We start from the raw sequence: 26,956 nt of genomic DNA on the forward strand, positions 1-26,956 counted from the left end.
TACATTAAAATACTGTATATTTATACATACAATCACTACTTTTGGGTTCTTGAACATTGTCACTATCTAAATAGTCAACATCAGTATCTAGATATTCCTCCATATACTGTACTGGATCTTCTTCAACCTTTTCATCATGCTCCTCCTTCTTGATATGCCTTTTAAGACCAGACCTACTTGCAAACAGTTTCCCACATCTTGCACATTGGTAATTTCTTTGATCTGCACAAAACAAAGAGTTTTATTCATAATATTTAAATTCAGTATTATATACACATATGTAAAATCAAGACGTAAGAAATATTTGTAATGTAATTCCAGTTTTATTTACAAGTATTGTGTAAGTTATAATACAAGTATTCTGATGGTTCAAAAAAACAAATTTTGGTTTTCAATGGAAACATTATTTATGTGACCACTGTGGTAGCCAACCTTCACCTTTAATGTGTCTGCTACAAAGAACCTGTGCTCTCTGTAGAGAGAGAGAGAGAGACAGAGACAGAGTGACAAGCTGATTGTCTGCAAAACGGATTAGTCTTTCGCAATCTGCACTGTACCTGCAGTACATCATGAAGTAGGTTATTGAGATCTATTGGTTGGATATCAGGCTGGAACCCTTAAGTGATTTTTTTATATACAATTAGTTTGAAAATTATTTGGTTAAGGAAGTATTACTAAAACCCACCATCATAATTTTGACAGAACTTGGCTTAAACCCTAACAATGTATCACTGATGAAAACTGATGAGTTGCAAGAACATTGAATCCTCAAGAGACTTAAAAGCAGAACAAGTTAATGTGTCTGACCACTCTGTGGAATTTGTGTGTGAAGCTGCATTGGGAAGATTTAGCAAGAAGAATAATTCTCTCTATGTGCTTGGTATCTATCGACTACCTGATGGAGGTGGACCAGTAAAACAAGCCATTGAAATAATCTGTTATATACTCAACTTTATGCAAGCTGATTCAAAGTCCTTGGTGAAAATGTGTGATGTTAATATCAATAGCCTTGCTCCGAATCCTAACAATGCATGTTTTGAAGATGATCTACTCTGCTACGGTATCAGTAGACTCCCTCTGTCAGCAACTCGGATAACCAATACTTCCAAGACCTCCATAGATTGCATATGTACAAATATCCCTGACGAGTATATTAAAAATACAATCATTGAAGCTGGAATTTCAGATCATACAGGTCAAGTTTGCACCATCCGCTGAGGAATCAAAAATAGTAAAAAACATTAAAGTTCCCTTAGAAGAAACTACAGTCCACAGGACCTTAATTGCTTAAGGAATGAGCTAGCTGGGGAAGAGTGGTACCATGTGCTTAATGCTGAAGAAGCTTATCAACAATTTTTGACAACTGTGACAAGAGTACTTGACTATGCATGCCCAAAGAAAAGAAGAAGACCAAAATCACAATCAATTTTTTAAATAATCTATGATGATAAGGCCAATAAGCTAAAAAATGAATGTCTTAGAGCTTTTTACATATATGAGATGACAGGTAGTATTGGCGACAAGGAGGGAATGACAAATATAAAGAGAAATTATTATATCAAACTCAGAAAGGAACACTGAGCAAACACAGGATACTTCTCTTCGTTTGGAAATGAATTGCAAGAAGGAGGATGACCCAGAGCTCATTGCTGATCATCTCAACATTTTATACCTCACAGCAAATAGCAGACACAATTCTTCAGGAAAACATAAACCAGCTGCAAAATGTAATTCTGGATCATACAAACAATATTTCAGCTGATAATTACATAACATTCAATTTTACCCCTACTGATGAGAAAGAAGTTCTAGAAGCAATAAATTCACTAAAACCAAAGTTATCTTTTGGAATGGACACTGTGCAAAACATTTGGCAGCTCCTCTAACAAGCATAATTAACAAAACATTCAGTTTGGGCCAGTTCCCATCTGCACTGAAAATTTCTAAAATCTGTCCCAAGCATAAAAAGCATCTATCAATAAAAAATAAACAAAACTATGAACTATATCACTCTTATCCACATTTTCCAAAATAATTGAGAAAATTTAACTGAGAAAAATGTTGCAACACCTTAAAATTAACAATCTTCTAAATAAGAACCAGCACAGATTCCTCAAGGGGAAGTCAACTGTTAGTGCTATTACAAGCTTGGTTGAGTTTATTACAGATCAATTAGAAGAAAACAACCATGTCTCAGCTGTTTTGCTAGACTACAGCAAAGCAAGTGACTGTTTAAGACACAAACTGATTCTGTATAAACTGGCTGCACTAGGATTTCAAGGCAGGACCAAGAGAGAAGAACGAAGACAAAGCTTCGAAGTTCTGACAACAAACAGCAGATCCAAGTCATTAACACTGAAGACAGATCATACCTTGGTGGAATCCCACATCATATATGGCCGATTGTGTGGGGAGGAACCCTCACAGCACAACCTCAAAAAATATTTGTCCTTCAGAAAAAAGTCCTTATTATTTATTACTTTGTTAACATAAAAAAGGCAATATCTATGTGTTACAGCCTAGACCAATCAATTATTCTGAAATCTTAAAAACACATATTTGCTACAATTTTAGTCTATGGTACTTACTTTTATGAACAACATCAGAATGTCTCAAAAGAAGAATCCTTGATTTGAATGTCTTATCACAAAGCTCACACATATGAGGCTTATCTAATGAGTGAGTGGATTCATGTTTCCTCATGGTGAGTTTAGAACGGAAGCCTCTGTCACAAAATCTGCATATAAATGGAGTCTCTCCTGTATGTAGCCGCTCATGGACCTTAAATGGATTTGTGTATTTGAATGTCTTCCCACAAAAGTCACATTTATACGGTTTTTGATCGCCAGTATGTTTTGCCATATGGCCTTGGAACCCTATTTTTGAAAAAACGAATCTATTACATACGCTACAGGAATAGACCTCAGGTTCATCCAACAGTTTCTTGATGATTTCAGGGTTACCACTACAAAAGTGAAATTTTCTGTGCCTTTCGACACCGGCAGACTTGTGAAACTTCCTTCCACAAATGTCACAACTGAGGTTGCCAGCATCTTTCAGGGTCAATCTACCCCACATTTTATTCTTCGGGCACTCCCCAGTCAAACTGAGTATCCTCTCATGATTTTTCAATGACTGCGGTTTTCTAAACCTCTTGTTACAATCTCCACACTTATATCTTTTCTCATCGGAGTGTGTCAACAAATGAGCTTTTAAGCTTCCACTGTGCAAAAATCTTTTTGGACACGCATCACATAGAAATTTCTTTTCAGCAGGTACAGTTCTGTGAACGGCCTGATGTCGCAGTCGATGTGTGTTGGTTTTAAAAGGTCTGTTGCAAATTTTACAGGGAAAGTTAATGCCACTGTGCAGCATCAAGTGCTTGTGCAGACTCTGCTTCGTCTTGAGGATCGCCCCACAGTGCCAACAGATCTCATTGCAATCTCGATCGTGTCCTCGTTCGTGTTTTCTCCTGGACTGAGAATTTTTTAGTTGTTTACCACAAACACTACACTCTGTTCTAGTATCGTGTATGGCGGCAATATGTTGCTCTAACCTCTTCTCTTTTTGAAATATACGGTTGCACATTGTACACTTCCACATGTGACTTGTCCTCATGTGCTCTATGAGACTTGCCTTGCTCAGGAATATATCACTGGAGTCACACATCAAACATTTCAGTTCACTATCCTCATGATCTGTTTTTGGTACCTCCTCCAGCAGTACCGGGTTTTGGAATTCTATATTATTAACGTCACCACTCAATTTATCAATCTTCTGATGATTGGTTAAGACGTGGTCTACCAGATCTGGATAGCTACTAAACAGAGAATAACACTCCAGGCATTTGTAAGACACAGTCAAGCCAGTATCACTTTCTGCAGATTCGCAGTTTCCATCATCATTAGTATTACGATCAAGTTGATTGATCAATTCATTTTCTATATATTCCGAGGCAGGTTCAACTCCGACACTCTCAATGTTTACACCTTTATTGAGTTGTTCTTGACTTGAGTATTCTGATGAATTCATAAGTCTTAAATCCTTTTCCAAATTTTTAAGATCAAATAAAGGTGCATTATACCTTTTCACTGGTGTAAGATTGGGTGGTTTTTTATCGGCTGTAGATTTCCTGAAACATAATGGATTATTATAACACTCTTTGTATGATTTTGAGCCAGAGTGTTTGATATCAAAATTGTTTTACGTTTTCTGTGTTGCTAAACTAAAATGTAAAATCATCACAACTTCATATAAATTTATTTTATTTTATCTTGTATTAGCCTTAATTTTTATGACTGTAAATTTTTATAAACATTTTCCATCTGTTATGCTCTATATTTTAAGGACATAGGAACATTTTCTCTGACTAAAAGTAATAGCATTACAGTTTTTTATGTTGCTAAAATAGCACAAAGGTAGAGTCAATAGATTCCCAATACTTGTCAAGCAGAACTAAGTTCAAGCTTCAGAGGTATTCAGAGGTTCACTGAAGGGAAATTTTCTCTACTGTGGTTAACAGCACTGTTAAAAGGACAGTCACGCAGGGATGAAGTTTGGAACGGAAGACAAGCAAGAAATAGATCGACCTAACTACAACAAACAACAGCAGTGCTCACGACATGAGGAAGACTGTACCACCAGCAGTCGAAAACGTGTCCATCTGTCACCAATAGGTAATGTTCATCCATTTAGTACTGTTGTAAATGAATAATTTATATATGTATTTATCTCTCGGTCTCCAGAAATAATTATTTATATTCCTCATTAGATCAGCTCATTTCTCCAATAAAACTTTGTTAATACATTTTGTGTGTGAACATATACATGATAATATCAAATTTTAAAAGGATATTCAAACATGAAATTTAAGACATAATTCATCTAGGTTTGCTTGGCATGTTTAATTGGTTACACAACTTACTGAGGAGTAGTATAAGTGATCTTCTGGCTGGGCAGAATAACCATATTGTTGCATATCAACTCTACGCCATTCTGTAACATTGACAATTAGCGTTTTTAGAATCTGAAGAGTAAAAATAACTACAAAATCACACATATTAAAAGTCTGCCCAATACTCATTTTCATTAATTAAACTAATTTTAGTTGTATATAAGATAAAAAAAACATTTTATATAGCCTGAACTAATATATTTCATATTTTACTCCGGATACCAATGGTAAGAGATGGGATCAGCCAAAGTAGTGTGGCGGAGTACTTAGACTGACTGACAGACAACACTTACCAAGCCACAAAGTACCTGTCACAATCTAAGTATTAACTTCCTACGAACCTTATAAAACACTGATGTATCGACTCATGTACAGAAATAATAGTTTCTTTCAAACAAAAGAAATTAAAGCAAGTAAAACGCTTGGAAATTATGTTCATTAGTACAGTTGAAGTTTCAATATTCAAACACTCAGTATCAAATACTAAAAGGATATTTAAGTACTATTTAGGTATTTTATAGTACAACAATTTAGATAGTTTATCAGTATTACTTATTCACTCCTACCCTAACAGCGTCGTTTGAGCAAGCCAATAGCACACTTTCATAGTGTACTAATAGTATATAAGAAGTTTTGTCACCAGAAAACACATTAGATCTCAAATTGTACTTGAAGAAGGCATTAAGTTGTAAGCAAAACAAAACTAGTGAGTGAAGTGTTCTACCATCTGGCTTGATATTAATGTAATTTTTAAGGGTGTTTATTACTTAAATGTATTTCGTTATTACTCTGAAACACCTTTTTTGTCCACCTATTACTCAAAATTAACTTTTATAAATTCAAATTTATTTTGGTTCTAGATAGATACTATAAAAGTTTAACTATGAACTGACGGAGCTGTGGAGTGGGTAGTATTTGTGTCTGCAGCGCCCTCCACCATCACCCACAAACACCCTCTTGCTATGTACAATCAGTCGTTGCTTAGTATGTCTGCTTGTCTTATCGCTGAGACTCGCTTGCATGGTTATCTGTATTAAGATTGTGGAGTGGGGAGTACTTGTGTCTGCAGCGCCCTCCACCATCACCCACAAACACCCTCTTGCTATGTACAATCAGTCGTTGCTTAGTATATCTGCTTGTCTTATCGCTGAGACTCGCTTGCATGTCTATCTGTATTAAGATTGTGGAGTGGGGAGTACTTGTGTCTGCAGCGCCCTCCACCATCAACCACAAACACCCTCTTGCTATGTACAATCAGTCGTTGCTTAGTATATCTGCTTGTCTTATCGCTGAGACTCGCTTGCATGTCTATCTGTATTAAGATTGTGGAGTGGGGAGTACTTGTGTCTGCAGCGCCCTCCACCATCACCCACAAACACCCTCTTGCTATGTACAATCAGTCGTTGCTTAGTATGTCTGCTTGTCTTATCGCTGAGACTCGCTTGCATGTCTATCTGTATTAAGATTGTGGAGTGGGGAGTACTTGTGTCTGCAGCGCCCTCCACCATCACCCACAAACACCCTCTTGCTATGTACAATCAGTCGTTGCTTAGTATGTCTGCTTGTCTTATCGCTGAGACTCGCTTGCATGTCTATCTGTATTAAGATTGTGGAGTGGGGAGTACTTGTGTCTGCAGCGCCCTCCACCATCACCCACAAACACCCTCTTGCTATGTACAATCAGTCGTTGCTTAGTATATCTGCTTGTCTTATCGCTGAGACTCGCTTGCATGTCTATCTGTATTAAGATTGTGGAGTGGGGAGTACTTGTGTCTGCAGCGCCCTCCACCATCACCCACAAACACCCTCTTGCTATGTACAATCAGTCGTTGCTTAGTATGTCTGCTTGTCTTATCGCTGAGACTCGCTTGCATGTCTATCTGTATTAAGATTGTGGAGTGGGGAGTACTTGTGTCTGCAGCGCCCTCCACCATCACCCACAAACACCCTCTTGCTATGTACAATCAGTCGTTGCTTAGTATATCTGCTTGTCTTATCGCTGAGACTCGCTTGCATGTCTATCTGTATTAAGATTGTGGAGTGGGGAGTACTTGTGGGATTGTGGATTGCAAGCACAGATGCAGCCAAAGCAGCTTATTATGCTCTTGTCGAATCCCAATACTATCTTGGGGAGGAACATCTGAGTGCAACATGAATAAAGTTTTAGTCCTTCAGAAAAAAGCAGTCAGAGCACTTGCAAACCTGAATCATACAGACAGCTGCAGAGATGCCTTCAAGTTACTGAAGCTCCTAACCGTAACAGCACTTTATCTTCTTGCAGCAGTCATTTACACCGACCAGATGGACTTTCCCAGGAATGAAGACATTCATTCATACAATACAATACACGAGGAGCATTAAACTACCCTCTTCCTACCCATCGGACAACACATTTTAGTAAAAAACCATCCTACCTGGGCCGTAAAGTTATAAACTCACTTCCACAAAACCTCAAAAACCTCAGAGGAAATGAACTGAAGAGTCGTCTCCAGGACTGGCTAGTGGAACGACCTGTCTACACTATCAATGAATTCTACAGTATTGTAAAGCAAGAGACATAAAATATCATTTCATTTCTGTTGACGCCATTGTATTTCTTGAAGAAACTACAAATAAAGATTCTTGTCTACTTGTGTCTGCAGCGCCCTCCACCATCACCCACAAACACCCTCTTGCTATGTACAATCAGTCGTTGCTTAGTATGTCTGCTTGTCTTATCGCTGAGACTCGCTTGCATGTCTATCTGTATTAAGATTGTGGCCAGTTAAGTTTTGATAAAAAGTTACGTATTCTTTTGTGGCATTGACCTCACTTAATTTATTTAATTATTTATTTCTCGGGTTCGATTTCAGACGCAATGATGGATTCTAGCCCAGGTCATTATAATAAAAACTCTCCCTTGGTAGACTGAATAAAACAATATACTTTATTTTTTAATAAATTGGAAATAGATTTTATAGCCTAATACAAACTCATAACAGGAGAGAGAGCAATATCATGCGAGCTTAACGCGTTCTAAACTCCGACATGACCGCTCTAACAACAACAGACTTCCAACCAGACGCTACATCAGCAGAATCAGCACATTCCTGCTTGTTTACTGCAAGTTAACTGTGCAGCTGCTCTACGTATGGAGAGTTTCCAGGCTTACTAGTGACAGACCTGGACTACAATTTATATGTTAAATTAAAATATTGCTTCTCCTCCTGCATTGCTTAATCTAATACGACTGACTGCATTAGATTTATTGTTCATTATTACAATTAAATCATTTAAATTTATGTTGAATAAAAATAAAATACATTACTGATAATTTAATATTTTAATTTGGTTGATTAAGACCGTATAAGATATTACCGGTCTGGCCTTACAACTATATGCTGGAGGCCGTCGCACTTTAGTTAAAAGTTGTGTTAAAAAATTAAGTGAGTACAATGTTTGTTGGACAGTAACTGCACCACGTGTTCTAGCGTGTACAGTGGAGAGGGAACAGTTGCTTGTGCGCATGCGCTACTCACGGTTCCTTCAGAACACAACATTTAATGTGATTCAAAATATTAGGAAAACATTTCAAGGAATGTTCACAAAAGTAACACAGTTGAGTGATTCATTAAAAATTTATAATAATATAACAATAATTTTTTTTCTCATGTTTTAATCGAAAGAAATCTAAATTCTGTGATATGTAAGGATATTATGACCACAGTACAACAATGTAACATTGTAGGCAACTGACTAGAGCAGCTGATTGTTGTGGCTCACGAACATTGTTGTCACATCATGACAAATGAGTGTTCGGTTTTTTTTACAAGTAAATTATCTACCTTATTTGTTAATTGATTTTCTTAAACTTGGTAATGTTGGATTTGTAATTAATTCGTCTAACTAAAATGTAATAATTGTGACTTATTTATCATATATAGTTTGTAAGATGTTTACACTTCAAGGTTTTAGAATAACACTGTAATTTGAGACAGTACATTTTCAAAAACTATTGTCACTTTTTATCTATATTTCAACCCATCGTCTAACACTAAAAAGATTGAGATTCACGAACTGAGCTAGCGAGACTCTAACCTGCCAGAGATGGTCATCTGTAGAGATAAGGCCAATTTCTGGAGCCTGAAGTGGCAGCAGTTGGTTCACTGACAACTCAGAATCAGCTGTTTCCAAGTTCACTGGTTCACCAGCAGCTGATTCTGTATTTTTATCTTGTCCTAGAGTATTCTAAACAGATACATAAAGTGACTGAAATATGAATGAACACCACAGTTAGTGGTCAAATAGATACTTTAATATAAATATATATTTTTTTTAATGTCACTAGTCTGAAAATTTGCATTTTGACTTCCATAATTACTGTACTATTATTAACCAAGCGGTGGTGAAAATATCCTTGGGACCTAAATCTAAAACCATGTATTATTAGTAAACTAGTAAAAACCTATTTTTAAATTAAAATAAATTTATTTGAAAAATAACTTAGAAATTGTTTAAAATAAAAAAATAATAACAGAACAATATTTGAAGATTAATTCATTAATCTCTCTTCTTCTTCTTGTGGTGAAACACTTAAACCACAAGGACCTGTTTTATACACTCTAGAAGTATTGTATAAGACAGTACAGACATTGTATATATGGTGCCAACCAGATCTAACCTATGTGGCAGTTCAGGGAAAAGTCAACAAATTCTGTTGTCAGTTAATGTATTAAAAAATAATTTTACCTTAAATATAACTTATGATTTGTTCAATATAACTGTTTTTCTCATATGAGTAAGTTTACACTGATCATATATTTGTAGTCAGCATATCGGTAGAATTTAATGAGTATCAGTTTAGTATTTTTTCCATGTATGTATAAAACAAACAGTGAAGGTCCAAGTATGGGTCTTTGTAGTACATCACAAACTATAATGTTTCCATTAGTATTTCGCCTTCAATTGGTATACAGTACACTGTTATCTAATCACAAGATATAATCTCATACAAAAAATAACTGATTCAAAAATCCTTATTTAATTTGCCAAACAAAAGTCATTATGAATAGAATCAACATTTTATTTAATGCCATAATCTGATTTTTTTAGAGCACAACTGTTTTACACTTTTATAGCTAGACCAAGATTATTTTGTTCAGTCAAATGAAAGGTTCTTTAATTTACTTACTTCCCAAACAATGCAATCAGTTGAGGGAAGATTACTTGATGAATCTAAATTAGCACCTACATCTTCAAGATAACTTTGAGTATCTTCCAACACAGGCTTCAGGCTTTTCAGCGGCATTACCAGAGATTTCTTAGGAATTGGCTTCAAAAGCTCTTCATCACTAATTTCTTCTGTATCATCATCCTGAAAACAACATCAAAGCTAGCATTAATTTTGTTATAAAATAAACTAAACTGAAAATATGATGAATGGTCCAAAATAACTGTCTACCCACATCAGAAATAGGTAATGACAGATAAGATTAAATCCTAAATAAATATATGGATATTACAAACCATCCTAAGATGTAGTAATCACAGCATTGTAATATTTTAAGATTAATGCATTTATAGATTTTTTCAACAACAAATACTACAAATATGCTTCAATGAGCCGCCATTTTGTACAGGGTTGAGATAGAAAGCTCTAGTTTCCACTGGTTTCTTCTTATTTCAAGTCCTTTTCAAATGAGGTGTCACTTAATTGGTCTTAACTTTAAAAAATGTTGAGCCGCTCAAAATGGACAAAGTTGTAACAGACTAAAAACTTCACTTCTATTTCTTAGAAAGGCGTCCCAAGTTTCATCCCTCCATCTTTAACCATCAAAAACTAAACAGAGTGTATCCATACTTTTAACTCACAACTGTATTTTCAATTACTTCAGAAAATGTTGTACACACAATACAAGAAAACCCTCATGGACTTTGACTACTGGGCCTCTAGCAGAGTATGTGACCAATGCAGAATCCTCTCTAGAACTTGTAAAGCTAACTATATGCACCTTCTGGATTCAGCTATTTCAACAAACATAAGTCTTTTGGATCTTTGTCAATGATATAAAATGACCTTCTACCCCAGGAGAGATGAAAAATGATGACTCAGTGTCTTCCCATCCAAGGAGACGTGTAATATGTTCTTTTCCATGTGTGTGCCTGCTCTTAACTTGCCAACAAAGGTGTATAGCATGCCCTTTACCTTCTCCGAGACCTCAGTTACTGATGAAGCAATGCTAAGGAAGTATTTCCTCATATCCTGAAGGAAAATTACATTGTACCCATTTTCAAATCTGGTGACAGACAAGTCATCGTTAATTATCGGCTGATGAACAAGATATTGGAGGGTTAGGTGCTGGACATCCTCTAGCCACTTTTCAAAAGCATTATTATTGATGAACATCATGCATCATGGCAGAGAGATGCTTTAATTTCTTGAATGATCTCTGTAATGATCTCCACCTGCCTCCACATAGTTTCCTATTCTATAAACTCCTACAATTAGCCAGTTAAATTTTCACTATTGTCAGCCCCTCTGCGACAGGAACTTAGGTGTTGATTGTTTGTCTCTCCATGATCCCTAAAAAAACTATTGTTTATATGAGGCTGTCAGGGAAAAGCTGTTTAAGTTGTGATATAGGTGCCTTCTTGTGGTCGACCTGGCTGGGCCTTGTTAACATAACAGCCTGTTAACAGAAAGCCAACATGGCTTCATCAAGGGAAGATTCACAACATCTGCCATAATCAAACTTGCGGAATTCATCATTGATAGCTTGGAAGAAAAAATCTGGTTACTGGAATTATGCTGGATTTGAGCAAAGCTTTTGATTGCTTGGGACACGAACTGATCCTCAACAAACTTGAACAGCTTGGTGTGAAAGGCCAAGCCTACACATGGTTTAAGAGTTATTTGGAAGGAAGAAGTCAGGTTGTTGAGATTCAAGACACACAAAAAAACATACGCCAAGAAGTAAGATCCGACCCTTTACCCATTACAAGGGGTGTACCTCAGGGGTCGGTATTGGGACCAGTCCTATTCATTCTCCTGACAAATGACATGCCACAATATCTAGGAATGCACTGTACTCCCCTAATGTACGCTGATGATACAACACTTCTAGTCTCCGAGTCATCACCAAACAATGTGGCCATCAACTCTTACATTGCACTGAATAAGGCATATCAATACTGTCATGAAAACGACTTAATTGTAAACGCTGAAAAAACCAAACAATTAGCTTTTGGGAGAAGACGGGAGGAAGTCCCAGAACTAGCAGAAGTATCAATGGAAAGCCAGACCAAATTCCTAGGAATGACTATCGACAATGCACTATCCTGGAACAATCATGTTGACACACTCTCCAAAAAATTGAACACCTGCTTGTACATTTTAAAAAGAGTAAACCTCGTCAGTGACGATGCCACAACAAAAACTGCCTACCATGCATTGTTTGAGTCTCACTTACGATATGCCCTTGCAGTTTGGAGAGGCACAACAGCAGGAAACCTTAATCGAATTCTACTTCTCCAGAAGAGAGCAATCAGGATTATGGTCGGCCTTGGCCTAAGGGAGAGCTGCAGAAAGGTCTTCAAAACTACAAATGTGTTAACAATCATACACATAACAGTACATAAAAGAAGTCATATTGTATGTAACGATCGAACAGCTTCAACGAGGCCTTGATATACACACACACACAACACTCGTCATGCATCAAACTTTCACCTCCCTCTACATCACACTGCATCATATGAGAGGAAACCATCCTACATGGGGAGGAAACTCTTTAACCTCCTACCAGAAGATCTAAAGATGCTGAACGTGAAGAAGTTGAAGACAGCCCTGACCAACTGGCTCATCGACCGACCATTTTACTCCATTAATGAGTTCCTGGACTGGAGGAAGAATGAAGAACACATCCACTGAAGGAAAAAACCTATATAAAATTGACGCCATTGCATTTCTCGATGTTATGTTAATAAAGAATTTGTCTATTGTGGGTAATAGTTTTAATATTTCTGTAGAAATCAATGTGATTGGTAAAAAATTCTTCTAGACTTTCATTTTCACCTCGGATTTTTGAAGTGAAGGGTGGTTTTTTAGTAGAGTTGTTTTGGCATTTTATACTTTCCTGTCAGTGTTGGCAGCATGCTTTGTGACTTAAAGAGATATGTTTTCCCGTTTTTCATCTCTCAACGGCTCTTTTGGTTTGTTAAGTTTCTGCCTACAAGGTTTGCTGAGACCTAGGGTGCAGCTTTGTACAGTGCATGTCTGGGGATTGGGCTTATTACTGTTAAGTAGTTCGCTACAGGTCTGGCTGACTCAGTGTACAGTCAAAGGTGTGATTCAGGTCCTGGACTATTGACGTTTGTAAGGCAGTAGGTGTCATGTGTGATCTGATGCTATATTGTGCAATTTTATTTAGAAAGGACAAAATGTATGACTTGGTTATTTCCTCATATTGGCAACTTGTTGGCACGTGATAACACGGGCATGGCAGTTAAGGAATTAACAAAATAAAATAAATAATAAGCATTATCAATTATGTATTCTAAATTGTTTTCCTGAAAAGAATGATATGTCACACAACCTAATAAACACCAGAGACTATATTGTCTCCAGGGTTGACAGATTTCACGATGGGTTCTGGATATTCATATCAATATCACACATGTGATGTTGTTACATGTTCCGTATTGATGTTTAAAAATAAGCTATTCTGCCCATCCCCATGTTTTGCCTGTTACAGATTATAAAATTGTATCTAATATACATATTAAAAATACTCTGTACTACTCGGTCTATAAATATTTATCCTATATTATATTGAAACATAACAAAGTCATGAACATAAATTAAGAGAGCACATCATGGGGAAATGCATTTCCATTTCATCAAATCAGATTTAATTCATACCTCAGACATTCACATTCGATTGATATTAAGATCACGATTGATATCGATGATATAATTTAAATATTCATAGAAATTAAAGTGTAAATGTATTTGAAATTAATTTAAGATGAATCATATGTTTGATTTCATCACTAAAGTATTAAAATAAACAAAAGGACCGTATTATATAAATGTTTACTCTACTACTTACGGTCTCTGATTCATTCTCACTCCCGATAAACAAGGAATACTTGGCGACTGCTCTCAGGTAGCGGTCTGCGTTCCTGAACTGGTCTGTGAACCTCTTGCAAGTTTCGAGGTCAGTAACGCACTGAGGGCACACCTTGTGTGGAAGCCGGTCACTCACGTCTATCTGTCACACAGCCAACACGTTACGTAGACATTAGTTGGTAGCACTGATTCATTTTGTGTTAAGTTCAATAGTGTTGGCCTCGCTGACCATTTGTAGTTATGTCGGAAATAGTCACTGCTCTAAACAATTTATTTCCCCAACGCTATCCACTCAAGAAACTTTATTGTAAGCTATGAATATACAAGGATTTACCTCGTGTTTCTTTGACTCTATTCTTTGCCAATTACGAAAAATATCTATTCAAGTAATAGCTGAATGCTATATAATGACCAATCACAATAATTAATTTAATATTTTTACCATGAAATTATTCTTAGAATCTCTGTAAAAACTAAGGTCAACTTCATGATTCTAAATTTATAATACCATGTATTTAAAAAATTACTTACACAAACTTATTCAAATAATGCTACACATATAAATACAAGGCAACAATTTAACAGGCAACAGATAACAGTACTCTACCAAAACGTTAGGAGGCTTGAAAATAAAAGAAACCACCTAGATCAAATTTTGACCGAGATTAAACCTACCATAGCAGTGCTGACAGAACATTGTCTCTCAGAGATGGACTTAAAATCAACAGGAATATCAGCGTATAACCTAGTGTCACAATTTAGCAGAGCTTACGACTACGGAGGTGTAGCAATATAGCAGAGGGAAGATGCCGACATCGAGTTAGAGCTAGCAACTTCAAATCACAGCGAAGAACTTCTGTGTGAACTCGCCGCCGCCACATTTAGAATAGGCAGCTCAAAATTAACCATAATTGGAATATACAGACCCCCACAAGGTAACCTGGACGAAGCGTTAAATGCTTTATCGCAAATTAATCGAAGAACTCCAACCCTGTAACCACAAGTTAATAATCACTGGGGACATCAACATCAATAGTCTAGTACCTAACAAAAGCAATACAAGATTGATGGAGACCCTTTCCCTACATGACATCACAAGGCTGAACCTCCCTGCCACCAGAATAACGCATACTTCATGCACTTTTATCGACTGCATCTGCACTAACCTACCTCCTGACAATGTCGAAGTGACTGTTCTAGACACAGGCCTATCAGACCATAAAGGCCAACTTTGTACATTAAACATCGCCAAGAATAAAACCCAAAAACAATACTAAATTAGGAAGGGAGATGAATAAAAAGATCACTGGATCGGCTGAAAATAAATCTTTCAACCCATGACTGGAGAAGGATTTACGCTTCAGAGACAGTGGATGAATCCTACAATGTTTTTTGCACATCCTGACAATGGAACTTAACACAGCATGCCCTGTAAAAAAACTTAAGCAAAGAGGAACAAACAGAGTGCAACAGTTCACAGACAGAAGATCAATACAGTTAAAACAAGACTATTTAAACTCTCTTCATAGGTATGAGCTAACTGGATGGACAGAGGATAAAACCATCATCGCCGAGAGGAAGAAGTGTTATGACCTCAACCTAAAGCAAGCTAAACAAGCAGAAGCAACTCAAAAAATTCTCCAATCGGATAACAAGTCTAAAGCAGTCTGGCAGAAAAGAAGTCCAGCCCATGAGATTAGTAACTGCAGGCAAAGTACTACACAAACCTAAATTGCAGAGGAATTTAATACATATTTTGCTAGTATAGCGGAAAACACATTAAAAGCAAACAAACAGAACACCAAAAGTAAAGTAATAACTAGTACACCATCCTCATTACAACAGAATCTGACTCTCACTGACAAACGAATAAAGAATAAAAAGTTAAAGATACTATAGCTAAGCTAAAAAAACAACGCCTCCTGCAGTACTGATGAAATCTCGGGAAAACTGGTAAAGCACTGTGTGGATGCTGTTCTGGCACCACTGACTACTATTATTAACAGGTCTCTTCAAACAGGAATATTCCCCTCTGCTCTTAAAGAAGTTAAAGTGTACCCAAAATTAAAGAAGGGGAAAAAACCAAAATTAGAAACTACCGCCCCATTTTAATTATTCCTACCTTCTCAAAAATACTGGAAAAGATTGTATTGAAATGACTTCTGGCCCATCTAATGGAGTTAAACCTTCTAACCAACAGCCAACATGGATTCATCAAAGGAAAGTCTACAACCACAGCCATGATAGATGTTGTATAGTCTATTATAGATTATCTTGACAATAGAAAGTCCACAAAAGAATTACTACTGGATTACTCCAAAGCATTTGACTGCATAGAATACAAGATAATTCTAGATAAACTTGAAGGCCTGGGAATAACAGGTTCTCCTAAAACCTGGTTTGAGAGCTATCTCACAGGACGAAACCAAGAAGTGAAGCTGAACCACACTACTAATGGAGTGACACTGACAGTTAGATCAAAACCGCAACCAATGACTAGGAGAGTCCCTCAGGGATCTGTGCTCGGCCCTGTTTTGTTTATACTCTTGACCAATGACTTCCCTGGCTATGTAAAAGAATTCAGCTCGGTAGTTATGTTTGCAGATGACACAACCCTCCTGCTCTAAAGTGAAATCACCGAAGACCTCAGCATAAATGCCTATATAGCTTTAAATATGACCTATGACTACTGTTCTTCAAATGACCTAGCTGCAAATCCATCCAAGACTAAGCAGATTAACTTTGAAGGGGGGGGACAAGTTCCTGTGCTGCCTGACATAAGTAATGAAGAGGAAACCAAGCTTCTGGGTCTAACCTTGGACGCTAAACTAACCTGGAGTCCACATATTGACAGCCTCTGCAAGAAGCTAAACACCGCCACCTATGTAATGAAATGAATAAAAAGTGTAAGCAGTTGGAAAACAGCGACAATCGCATACCATGCACTTATGGAAACCCACTTGAGGTATGGAGTCATTGTATGGGGCAGCACTTCAGCAACAAACCTGAAGCGAATGCTGAAAATACAAAAATCGGCTGCAAAATCTCTAGCCAATCTGGATTCCAGGGACAGCTGTAGACCAGCATTCAAACAACTAAAAATAAACACAGTCACAGTGATATATATCCAAGAACTCATTCTACATATAGACAAGCTTGGACTTCCCAGGGTAACACGACCACATTGCTACAATACCCTAAATGCGTCTCTGATACCACCCAGTCAGACATCGAACTGCCCTTCATGACAAGAAACCCTCAACAATGGGAGCACGACTTTACAATCAGCTCCCAGCTTCCTTCAAACAATTAACTGGAAAGGCAATGAAGAGGAAACTTGATTCGTGGTTATTGGAACATCCTATCTACACTGTTGAAGAATTCACTGAAGAGATAAGCCAGACTTTAGACTAAAACTCAATCAACCATAAATGACAATCATGTATTATTACCATGTATCATATGTATATTCTGACAAATAACTGTTCTCAATATTCATTTTTTGAGATTCTGATTTTAATAACAACACAATATCACAAAACTGATATTTTTCAAACACTAAAAATATTTTTTAAAGTAAATCAATCCTACGTACATTTTTATACAAATATTGAATTGTTTTTATTGATGAACATAATAATATTAAATTACAATCAATCTAATAATTAACCCAATTGTTAAATTTAAATTATTATCACAAATTGAATAAAATACTAAACAAGGTTATAATTTAAAATTGTTATTAAATGAGATCAAATATTTTAATGTACCCTATGTTTCAGGAGAAGTTCACCAGTTTTTCTGATTTCAGTTGCTTCGGAAGTTTCAGAGAAGAGATCAACAGAAACTTGCTGTGCTTTATTCATACAAAATCTGCAGAGATCCTCCAACTCATGTAACTCTGTCTCTGGATTCAAATTGACCAAAGCTTTGGATATTGTGTCCGGATCGTAGTCTTTCTTTTTTGTCACTTGGTTGCTATCTGTAATAAAATCCATTTTCCAAATAACAATTAAAAGAACCCAATAATCTGTATGTGCTTGATAAACAAACAGAGAACCACACAAATTGTATTATAAATTATAATTTAGGTTTAAATTAAGATACCATAAAATCAATACAGTTGAATTGCTAAATATGTAATAACAGTCAAATTTTCTTAAAACATTGTTTTAACCCCTTAATGAAAGAGGGTCATAAGTAGTTTTACGAGTAAAAGTATAAAGTAAAACACCACGGTCACAATATGTATGATGTAATAACTCAATACGTAGCCTGACACCATTCTGTATATATTGCACTTTCCTGACACATCCACACTGACATGGGCCATTAATAGCTCATGCAATCCTACAGAAAAATGTTCACATCCCCACAGAGAAAAGAGAAATTTTGCCAGCCTACTGAGATATGCTTCAATGATGCTCAGCCCAATTCCACAGTGACATGCACCATCATCAAATTCAATGTTGCCTATATAGAAAAAATCTTCATGCAACATTTCATGACTATAGCTTAGTTTGTTCTTGAGATATTGTGTGCAGACAGAAAAACTGATTGTCAGAAATGGAATTGCACTCTCTCAACTGGTAGGTTTCATGTAATGAAATAAAGTTTGGTTTTTTTGACAATTTATATGTATAATAAATATAGCATAGCGGAAATAATCTGAAAAGTAAGCCGGCTTAGCTTATTCAACATACTCTTTTTAGTATTGGCATTTTAAGAAACCATATTATGAAACTAAGAATATTGTATGTCAACTTAAAAGGTATAAAATTTCTTATAATGTTTTTTAAGTCATATCCCTATAATGAAACTAATAATACAGAATGCTGGTAATATTGACTGCTCTGCAGAATCTTCTATGTGACTAAATAATGTTTCCTGTATTGTATCGTGAGTTTTAATTGTACGCCTGAATGCCTACATGATCTATTGAAGAATCATAGGAACACTTTCCCAAAGTTTCTGGTGTTCCAAAATGTAATGCAGCAAAAGTAGTTTTCCTTTCTATTTAACATTAGTTTCAGCAAATTATATTGATAACAAAACATTAAAACATGTTTTTGTAAAGCTCAACTTATGCTTGAATTTAATTTTTTTAAGCATTACGTTTAAAAATACAATCCAAGTTTTTTGATGATTCTGAATTATGTAGGAACAAGAATTAAGTTTCTAAAACGATTTGATAATAGTATTTTTATGTCCTAAAAACCACAGTCCAGTGTTTACAGTTAGACCACTTGGATAACAAACTGCCTTTGTATTAGTATTTGTATTTTCTGTATTAGTGATGTAGATAAGATTGACAGTTGTCTTACTGTAAGATATCGGAATGCGTTCACTTTGCACCATGAGCTGAGACGGGTCCAACACACACTCACAAAGTGTGGAGGGATCATCGTTTTCACTGCCATCAGGCAGGTCAACTGCAAACATAAAACAATGCTGTTTATTTCATCTGCAATGTTATTTAATAAACATACGTAAAATAAGTGTATAAAATAATATCGACTTTATTTTAATATATTTACATGCCTAATCTAAAAATACATAAAGTTATCCCAAGAAACAAATACTTTTTTATCTTATAGATCATACAGTCCATTACCAATTATTATGAATTATTATCTATAACCATGTTATAGATATACTTTTGTAGCCCAATAAATTTCAAAATCACAAGGTAGAAGTATGCCATACTACATGTTGTGTAACAGGCTCTCTCCATAAAATAATTTAGTTATTAGTAGATTTTTATTTTGACTACAGAAAATCTATTGATCACTATCAATCTCAAAATTGTTAACATTTGTCTGTTTTTATTTGTTACTACCTGTATATCACTACCATACTTGTTTTACATATTATGTATTGAAAACAAGTCTGACATAAAAAATGACTACATAAGTTCATCAAGAACCTCACATTACAACTATAATCTAGTGTTTCTGTAACTATCACAATATGTTTCATTTGCCTTTATATATGTATATTAGTTTCAAGTTAGTAAGGAATGATCTTTGATAAACTTTTGTTTTTGGAATTAATTTCTTAATCTAACATAAGATGTACTACTAAAATCAAAATTTTGTTTTGTCTTGTACTTTTTCCACTAAAGGTGCAGTCTGCACGTGGTCGTCAAAATGGATTTTTTTACTTACTCTTCAGTTTAAAATTCTTCTACAGAATAATAAGGCCTCGTTGTAACGTGTTCTTTTAGCGCAGACTTACTTTTCTATATCTTCCATATTTCTTATTTACTGAGGAACCTTGTTACGGACTTTTGTACAGGTCAATTTTGAGCCTGACTAGGCTTTACTATAGGTGCATGAATTTTCTCCTTTTGTCTAGTAGGATACTTATGTACTCCTTCATTTTCTATAAATGTCTCAGAATTTCTTTTTACCAACAACGCACATTCCAAAATAACAAAGCTGGCAGGGTTAATATTTTTGGTTACAGGAACAAAGCTTTACAATAGTCAAGTTGACCAGGCCTACTGGATTTATCAGCTACTCGGGTCAAGCTCTTAAAAGCAATATTGAGGTTATAAAAGTCAAGAACTTTTTTTAAACACTCCTTCCATGCTTCAGCAAGGTTATCTATATTGAGGTAATGGTACGTAATATTAATGGTAGGCCTAAATCACAAGTCTTAACACAACAGGCTTAACAAACATAATGCATTGTCCAGTAGTTCTAAGCATTGGAAGTAATTATTTTTATCAGGTGGTCTGTAAACGTTTAACAAAATAAACTTCAGTTTGTTAGAAGTTACGATGATTCCGTAAAATTCAAATATATCCTCAACAGAATTTGACTTAAGTCTGTTTATAAGATTTACTTTAATTCTACAGTCAACGTTAATAAAAATTGTAACACCATCACCAATCCTATTTACTCTAGAGCTATCTACAAATTGATTGCGTCCATTGATTTAAAAGATACATTTTTACCATTGGACAACCAAGTTTCAGCTAAACAGGATGTCAGGTTCATCCTCATAAAGTGATGCCTCCAGTGCTTAATGAACAATATATGCAGTCCTAGCTTAGGACTCAATCCAGACTCATTACTATTTACAACAGACCTCCTATGCCTAGTACAATTTTTATTTGTAATACTATTTACATTTCTTACACAATTCATAGGCCTAACCTTAGTGACATAATTGTGTCCTACCTTCGATTACATAAATTTAAAACGTGTAACTAATATTTAATTCTGATTGAATTTAAAAATAAATTATAAGCCTACATCCTCAGGAACATTAATTTGACTAAAACTTGTCAATAACCCTATTGTATGAACTGACTTAATAATCCATAATTTTCATTGTAGCTGACTTATTAATGATTTGTTTTAGACCAACAATAAAAGAAGAAGAGTTTCTTGCAATATCTTTCATTTACCTTCGGGATGCTATGAAACTCTCTTTGTTTGTTTATCTATGTACTAGCTGTATATATATTTTCATAGTAGCTATTATATGTAGGTATTGTTACACTTACTGTCCAAAGTTTGTGAGCCTTGGGGCAGCAGGTCTGTGATGTTGTTTACAAAGATTGTAGGGACTGGCTGTTGGGCCCTGATCAGTTTTGTTCTGGTGTGGTCTGTAAAATATTTGTCCTCAAAATGATCTGAACACAGCTTGTAGTATCCATTGGACTTTTCCACAACGGACACCTCAAGATCTGTTCTTCCACTATTATGTAGCCAAGTTTTACACCTGTAAACATCAAATTTGGTTTGTAAGAGACACTTAATTGTAAAAGATATATATATATATATATATATGAAAAGTGTAAATTGTGATACTATCTTTCTAATCACTACATCCCCCCACCTAATTACTGACATTAACAACATTCTCTTTAGTATTGATCATTCCTAACTTCAAAAAGGTGTTGTTTCCTGATCTCTGATAAAATTACATTCCTGTCACGAAGAGTAATACACTGTTTTGATGTGCAGTATTGATGTCATTGAAAAAATATTTATTATTTTCTGAATTACCTCTGTAATATAAAGCTAAATTCAAAACAATCTATTAACCTCTTTTGTAATTACAGCAATAGCGTCAAATTTTACAAAAAAAAAAAAAAACATTATTATAACAAATATTTTAATTTTAATGTTATATTGTACAAATTTTTTGATTAAGTTGTATCAAAACATGTTGTAACCTAACACTTTTTAAACTCAACTTTTGATGAATTCTTTATTTTTATGATAAATTTTACTACATTTAAATCAAATTCAATAGAACAGTTGGGAAAATTGAGAAGCTCTTAACAAAAGAAATATTAAATGTTATAATCAAAACCAAAAATTAATAATTTTTATTATTAGAATAATATTGGCAAGGTAATAAATAATCATTTTGAAGTATATTTTCAAGTCAAAGGCCTTATACACAATCATCGCCAATAAAAATTAAATATTGATTCAACATTTAAGACAGTTCAGCAGCAGACTATTTCAAAAATAAAATATAATGATTAGATTGGAGTGTGGATTGGCGAAATTATATAAAAACTTCTAAGTTGGTTTTGTTGTTTTCATTGGTTCTCTTGCTAACACACTCTCTAACCAAAGTATACTATTTGAAGTTTTACTAAAGACTAGTCGTTCAATCAATCATTCATTTGAATATTTTCTAACAATGTAATGGTAACACTATATTTATTGTATCAGAGTAAAATACTCTGAATTTAAAAAATTATATTTTGCAGTGTTTAAATTTTGTTGTAGATGATGAAATTGTAGTGTTTTGCTGTAAAAGTAAATAAACTAAACATAAAAACACCTTTCTGACTTCACTCTGTATTTTGAAGTGTTATATACTTACAGTTCTCTATTACGTGGAAAGCAAAAGAATCCTTTGTTAGGATGATTCAGCCATGTGTTGTAGCATTTCTTGGCAGCACAGACGTAAACATATGCTCGGACCATGATGTGAAATATAATATAGAAGAGCCAAAAGCAAGTTCACACAGAGTCTGAAACAATAGTTACACTACTATTACATATATACTTAATATTCCACTTAAAAATTGAAAACCATTAACTATACAATTATTTTAAACATACTAATTTGTATTATAATCTTCAATTTCCACTTTTGAAAATTAGTATATTAGTTTTAAATTTGTTACCAACAGTTTAAATATTTTTATTTTTATTCAGTAAATGTCCTAACCTCTAAAGAGCGATCCAAATTATGAATTCAGTTTTTGTGCATTTTCGAAGTTCCTACCCAAATTATATTTTCTTGAATATATGGTTTTATGTATTTTTCTTGTGAAAAACATTCACTGATGAATTTCTATAAATCTATCTTGACAATTTTCTTAATTTAAGCACAGCAGAACACCACAGCAGATGTACAAAGAACAATCATAGCAGACCGCAGAGGATTGATAAAAGAGAGTAAGTTTCTTCAAAGATCAAGTAATTGTATTTGCACCAATGATGGGTCATTATTTACTATTAATAATAATGCTACTTTAGCTCATGAAGCCAAACACAAGTTCCAGGACCAGATAAGTTATTGTAGAAACGTCATAGGGGTAGGAACTTTGTACTTCATGTTTATTTACAGCATCGTAGGCCTGCGTATTATTACATCAGAAAGAGAATATTAAAATAAAAATTGTTTATCCATTTTAAATACAATGTTAGTATTTATATTACCTATTATTTAATTTACATATTAAAATTAATATTAAATATAAACATTAATACTGAAAATTAACATTATCTTTAAATTTGCTCTTCCCTTTTCTTAAGAATGTCACACTTTCATTCTTTCTTCTCCTCTCAACTAACTTAAATGGTGTAAATCATGAATGGCCCTTAATTACCATATGACGTCCATCCTTTTCTTTAAGTTCAATCAGTTTATAAAAATTTTTTTTAAAACCTTTACCCTCCTTAATCATGAAGGTATTAATACAAGGTATGGGTATACCACATCATATGACACATAACCTGGAGATGTCTTGCGGACAGATAGACTGTCACACAGAAATGTGTACATCTCTGGGCTGTGCACCAGTCTACTGAATGTTACGCTTCAATTAATCCCAACCAAATTCAATGGTAGGGCATGCATCATAGAACTCATTCTTGTCTAAGTAGAAGTTAAGTTTCATGCAAAATTATAAGTCTACAGATTAAATCTTTTAGAGTGAAATAATATATCATTCAGTTTCATAAAAGTGTTCAAATAATAAAAGTTCCTTTGAGATAAGGAGGGTACCACAATGAAAGAGTGCACTGAAATTAAGTCTTGTCTCCAATTTTTAATATTGACTTTCCACTCTATTATTTTATCTTTTTACTCTATGAATAAAAATGTTACACGTTGAAATCTCATAAGTTTATTTACACATTTATTTATGCTGCTATTTATTATACATTTATATATCCAGGATATGGATATGGATCCCATTTGTAAAGATATAAACATCTGGCAAGACATAGAATAAAGTGAGAGTATACTGAAATTAGAACTTGTCACCAACTTGTAATATTGACTTTCACTCTATATTTTTACAGTAAGTATAGATAATCTACATGTTAATATGTCACATTAAATCGCATGTGATTGTTTTAGACTTGTTTAAAAATTTATCCTCAAATTTTCTCATTCTCATGATGGTTACATATAACACCTATGTAAAGATATTATTCAATAATGCTTAGCCAAACCCATGGAGTAAAGTGCACCATAATCGAATTTAGTGTTGCTAATATACAAATGAAGCTTCATGTAAACTTTCAAGTCAGTTTGTTCTCGAGGTATCTTGTGGACAGACATACAGAGAGAAATGAAAGTTTTATTAGTGAAAGTTGAGTTACAGTACATTGATTCATTAGCATTAGATAACTAATTTGATGTTCCGTAATATCATCTATATTAATCCAAGATATTTATAGAAATGTATACTTTAGCCTGTAGTAACTAAACTATGTAGTAACTACAGTCCTACCTGTCAATATTTAGTACAGTTGTAGTTTGAAAGAAGAATATGTCCTTCTTCAAGGTAGTTGGAGTATATTATTTTTGTTATGTTCTAAAAAAGCTCATAACTTGATTGAAAAATGCACTTTTTGAAGACAAAGGCCAAGGACAAAAATAGTAAACCGAGAATAAGATTTTATTTTAAAAGGTGATATGTTTTAGTAATTTGGTAAAGAAGGTCAGACATCAGGTCAGCGAGGGAGGCTTTGTGTTTGCTACATATCAGACAACAGCCTGTTTGAACTGGAGAGCATCTTCCACTGGATTTAAATATAGTACAATCAACAATTTATTACTACCATTATAAGCAATCTATCGACAACAGTCAATAAGGGTAGAGTATGATAATCGGATCTGGTTTTTTATATTAAAATTATCAAACGGTATTTAAAAATTAAACCAATCAATATAATTAATTTGAACAATTTAACTAAATTATCTGCACAAACTACTAACTGTATACACATTTTGATATGGTAAACATAATTCGTTCTATAAGTGACTTTTTTTAAATAAAAAGATAGTTAACTTTAGAAAACTATATAAAATAACACTAAAAGATGATTGACTGTGTATTTCTCGGCTTCAAGATAGTTTTGTTGTTAAGTTTTTTTCATTATTTAAATTTCACTTTTCTTATTACCTGTAGGTCTTAATATTATTGTTTGATTAATGGTTATGATTCCTTTATTATTCATGACCTTATTTAATTGCTTAAACTATTTCTATTACTTTGAAACATGTAACTTTAATTTGGTATTTTAGATATGTTTATATTGATTGATACTTCTATTGTTCGATATACATAAAGTATTGGTGATAGAATTGATATAAGCGATACAAAAACTGGGTCCGCTTATTGTAATCTACCCGTCAATAATAAACAATTAGTGTCATCAACGTATAGGTTATTAGGACGATGAAAATTAAGAGTGAACTATATAAAAAATTTGCTGTTTAATGAGATGATTGGTAGGTGCCATTACTTGCTGTCTCTTTTGCTAGAAGCGCGGCAGCAATAGTGGTAATATTATCAATCTCCTATGGATTGCTGATGAACTCGTCTTTTAGAAAAACATTCAGACACGAGTCTTGTCATATATTGTCTATCAGCTATTATAGTTGTATTATATTATAGCTAATATCAAGACAAATAAAAATAAAACTGGACTGGACAATGTAAATATTTCTATATGAGAATATTTCCAATTTAAAACAAGTTTAAATACAGCTTTAAAAATATGTACCAATAGGGTTTAGAATCCCCAAACATCCCCTTCCCTAGATACTCCTTTGTTTCACTGATACTGAATGATTGATTAGTAGTGCATTAAAATACTTCAATTTCTAATATTTAAGTCAAAACACTTTATTGTACTTACATGTAATGATATTACAGCAGTAACAGCACTATCAGAACAAAATAGCCTTACTAGCATGAAATGTATACAGAACAAGTTTGTAACATTATTTATTCATATAGCTTATTCTGTGAATTGTTCCCTTTTTATGCACATTGTTCGCACATCTCTATCAGATCTAGTTTAAAGAAGTAATGAGTAAAATTGTGAAAAATCAATATTAAAACTCCCATTTAACCTAAAAAAAATATATGTAATCAACATAACCTATAAAAATAATAGACCTACAACATTGTTTGTATACATATAACACATCCAAAAACAAAATATCAGTATTAAGATTTTTGCTTAAAATTAAAAAATGTTTTATTTAGTTAATACTAGATTCATTTAAATTGTTTATTACATTCTATTTCATCATGAAACTAAAAACATTAAAACCATAACAGTGTAACCGACAACTGAACTGTCATCTGTCAGTCTCTGTCTCTGTCCTGT

At 34.2% G+C, this 26,956-nt stretch overlaps 1 protein-coding gene across 4 annotated transcripts; it reads right to left on the bottom strand.

Annotated features, from left to right (window-relative positions):
- On the bottom strand, window positions 1-26,956 carry LOC124353242 (zinc finger protein 347-like). Of its 4 annotated transcripts, XM_046803163.1 has the most exons (12): window positions 26,865-26,946; window positions 25,066-25,357; window positions 22,920-23,070; window positions 21,580-21,797; window positions 19,388-19,495; window positions 17,834-18,045; window positions 14,044-14,205; window positions 10,125-10,307; window positions 9,032-9,181; window positions 4,925-4,995; window positions 2,589-4,132; window positions 1-222 (listed from the first exon to the last, which is right to left on the bottom strand). In XM_046803163.1, the coding sequence occupies exons 3-12, from the start codon at window positions 23,021-23,023 to the stop codon at window positions 5-7; spliced, it is 2,970 nt and encodes a 989-aa protein (XP_046659119.1). In that variant the 5' UTR covers window positions 23,024-23,070; window positions 25,066-25,357; window positions 26,865-26,946; the 3' UTR covers window positions 1-4. The 4 variants fall into 4 exon arrangements, with proteins under 4 accessions (XP_046659119.1, XP_046659120.1, XP_046659121.1 ...); XM_046803164.1 differs by lacking the exon at window positions 25,066-25,357 and having other exon boundaries at window positions 26,865-26,956; XM_046803165.1 differs by lacking the exon at window positions 25,066-25,357 and having other exon boundaries at window positions 10,185-10,307; window positions 26,480-26,956.

The sequence above is a fragment of the Homalodisca vitripennis genome, chromosome 1 (assembly GCF_021130785.1).
Source record: "Homalodisca vitripennis isolate AUS2020 chromosome 1, UT_GWSS_2.1, whole genome shotgun sequence".
Classification (NCBI taxonomy): domain Eukaryota; kingdom Metazoa; phylum Arthropoda; class Insecta; order Hemiptera; family Cicadellidae; genus Homalodisca; species Homalodisca vitripennis.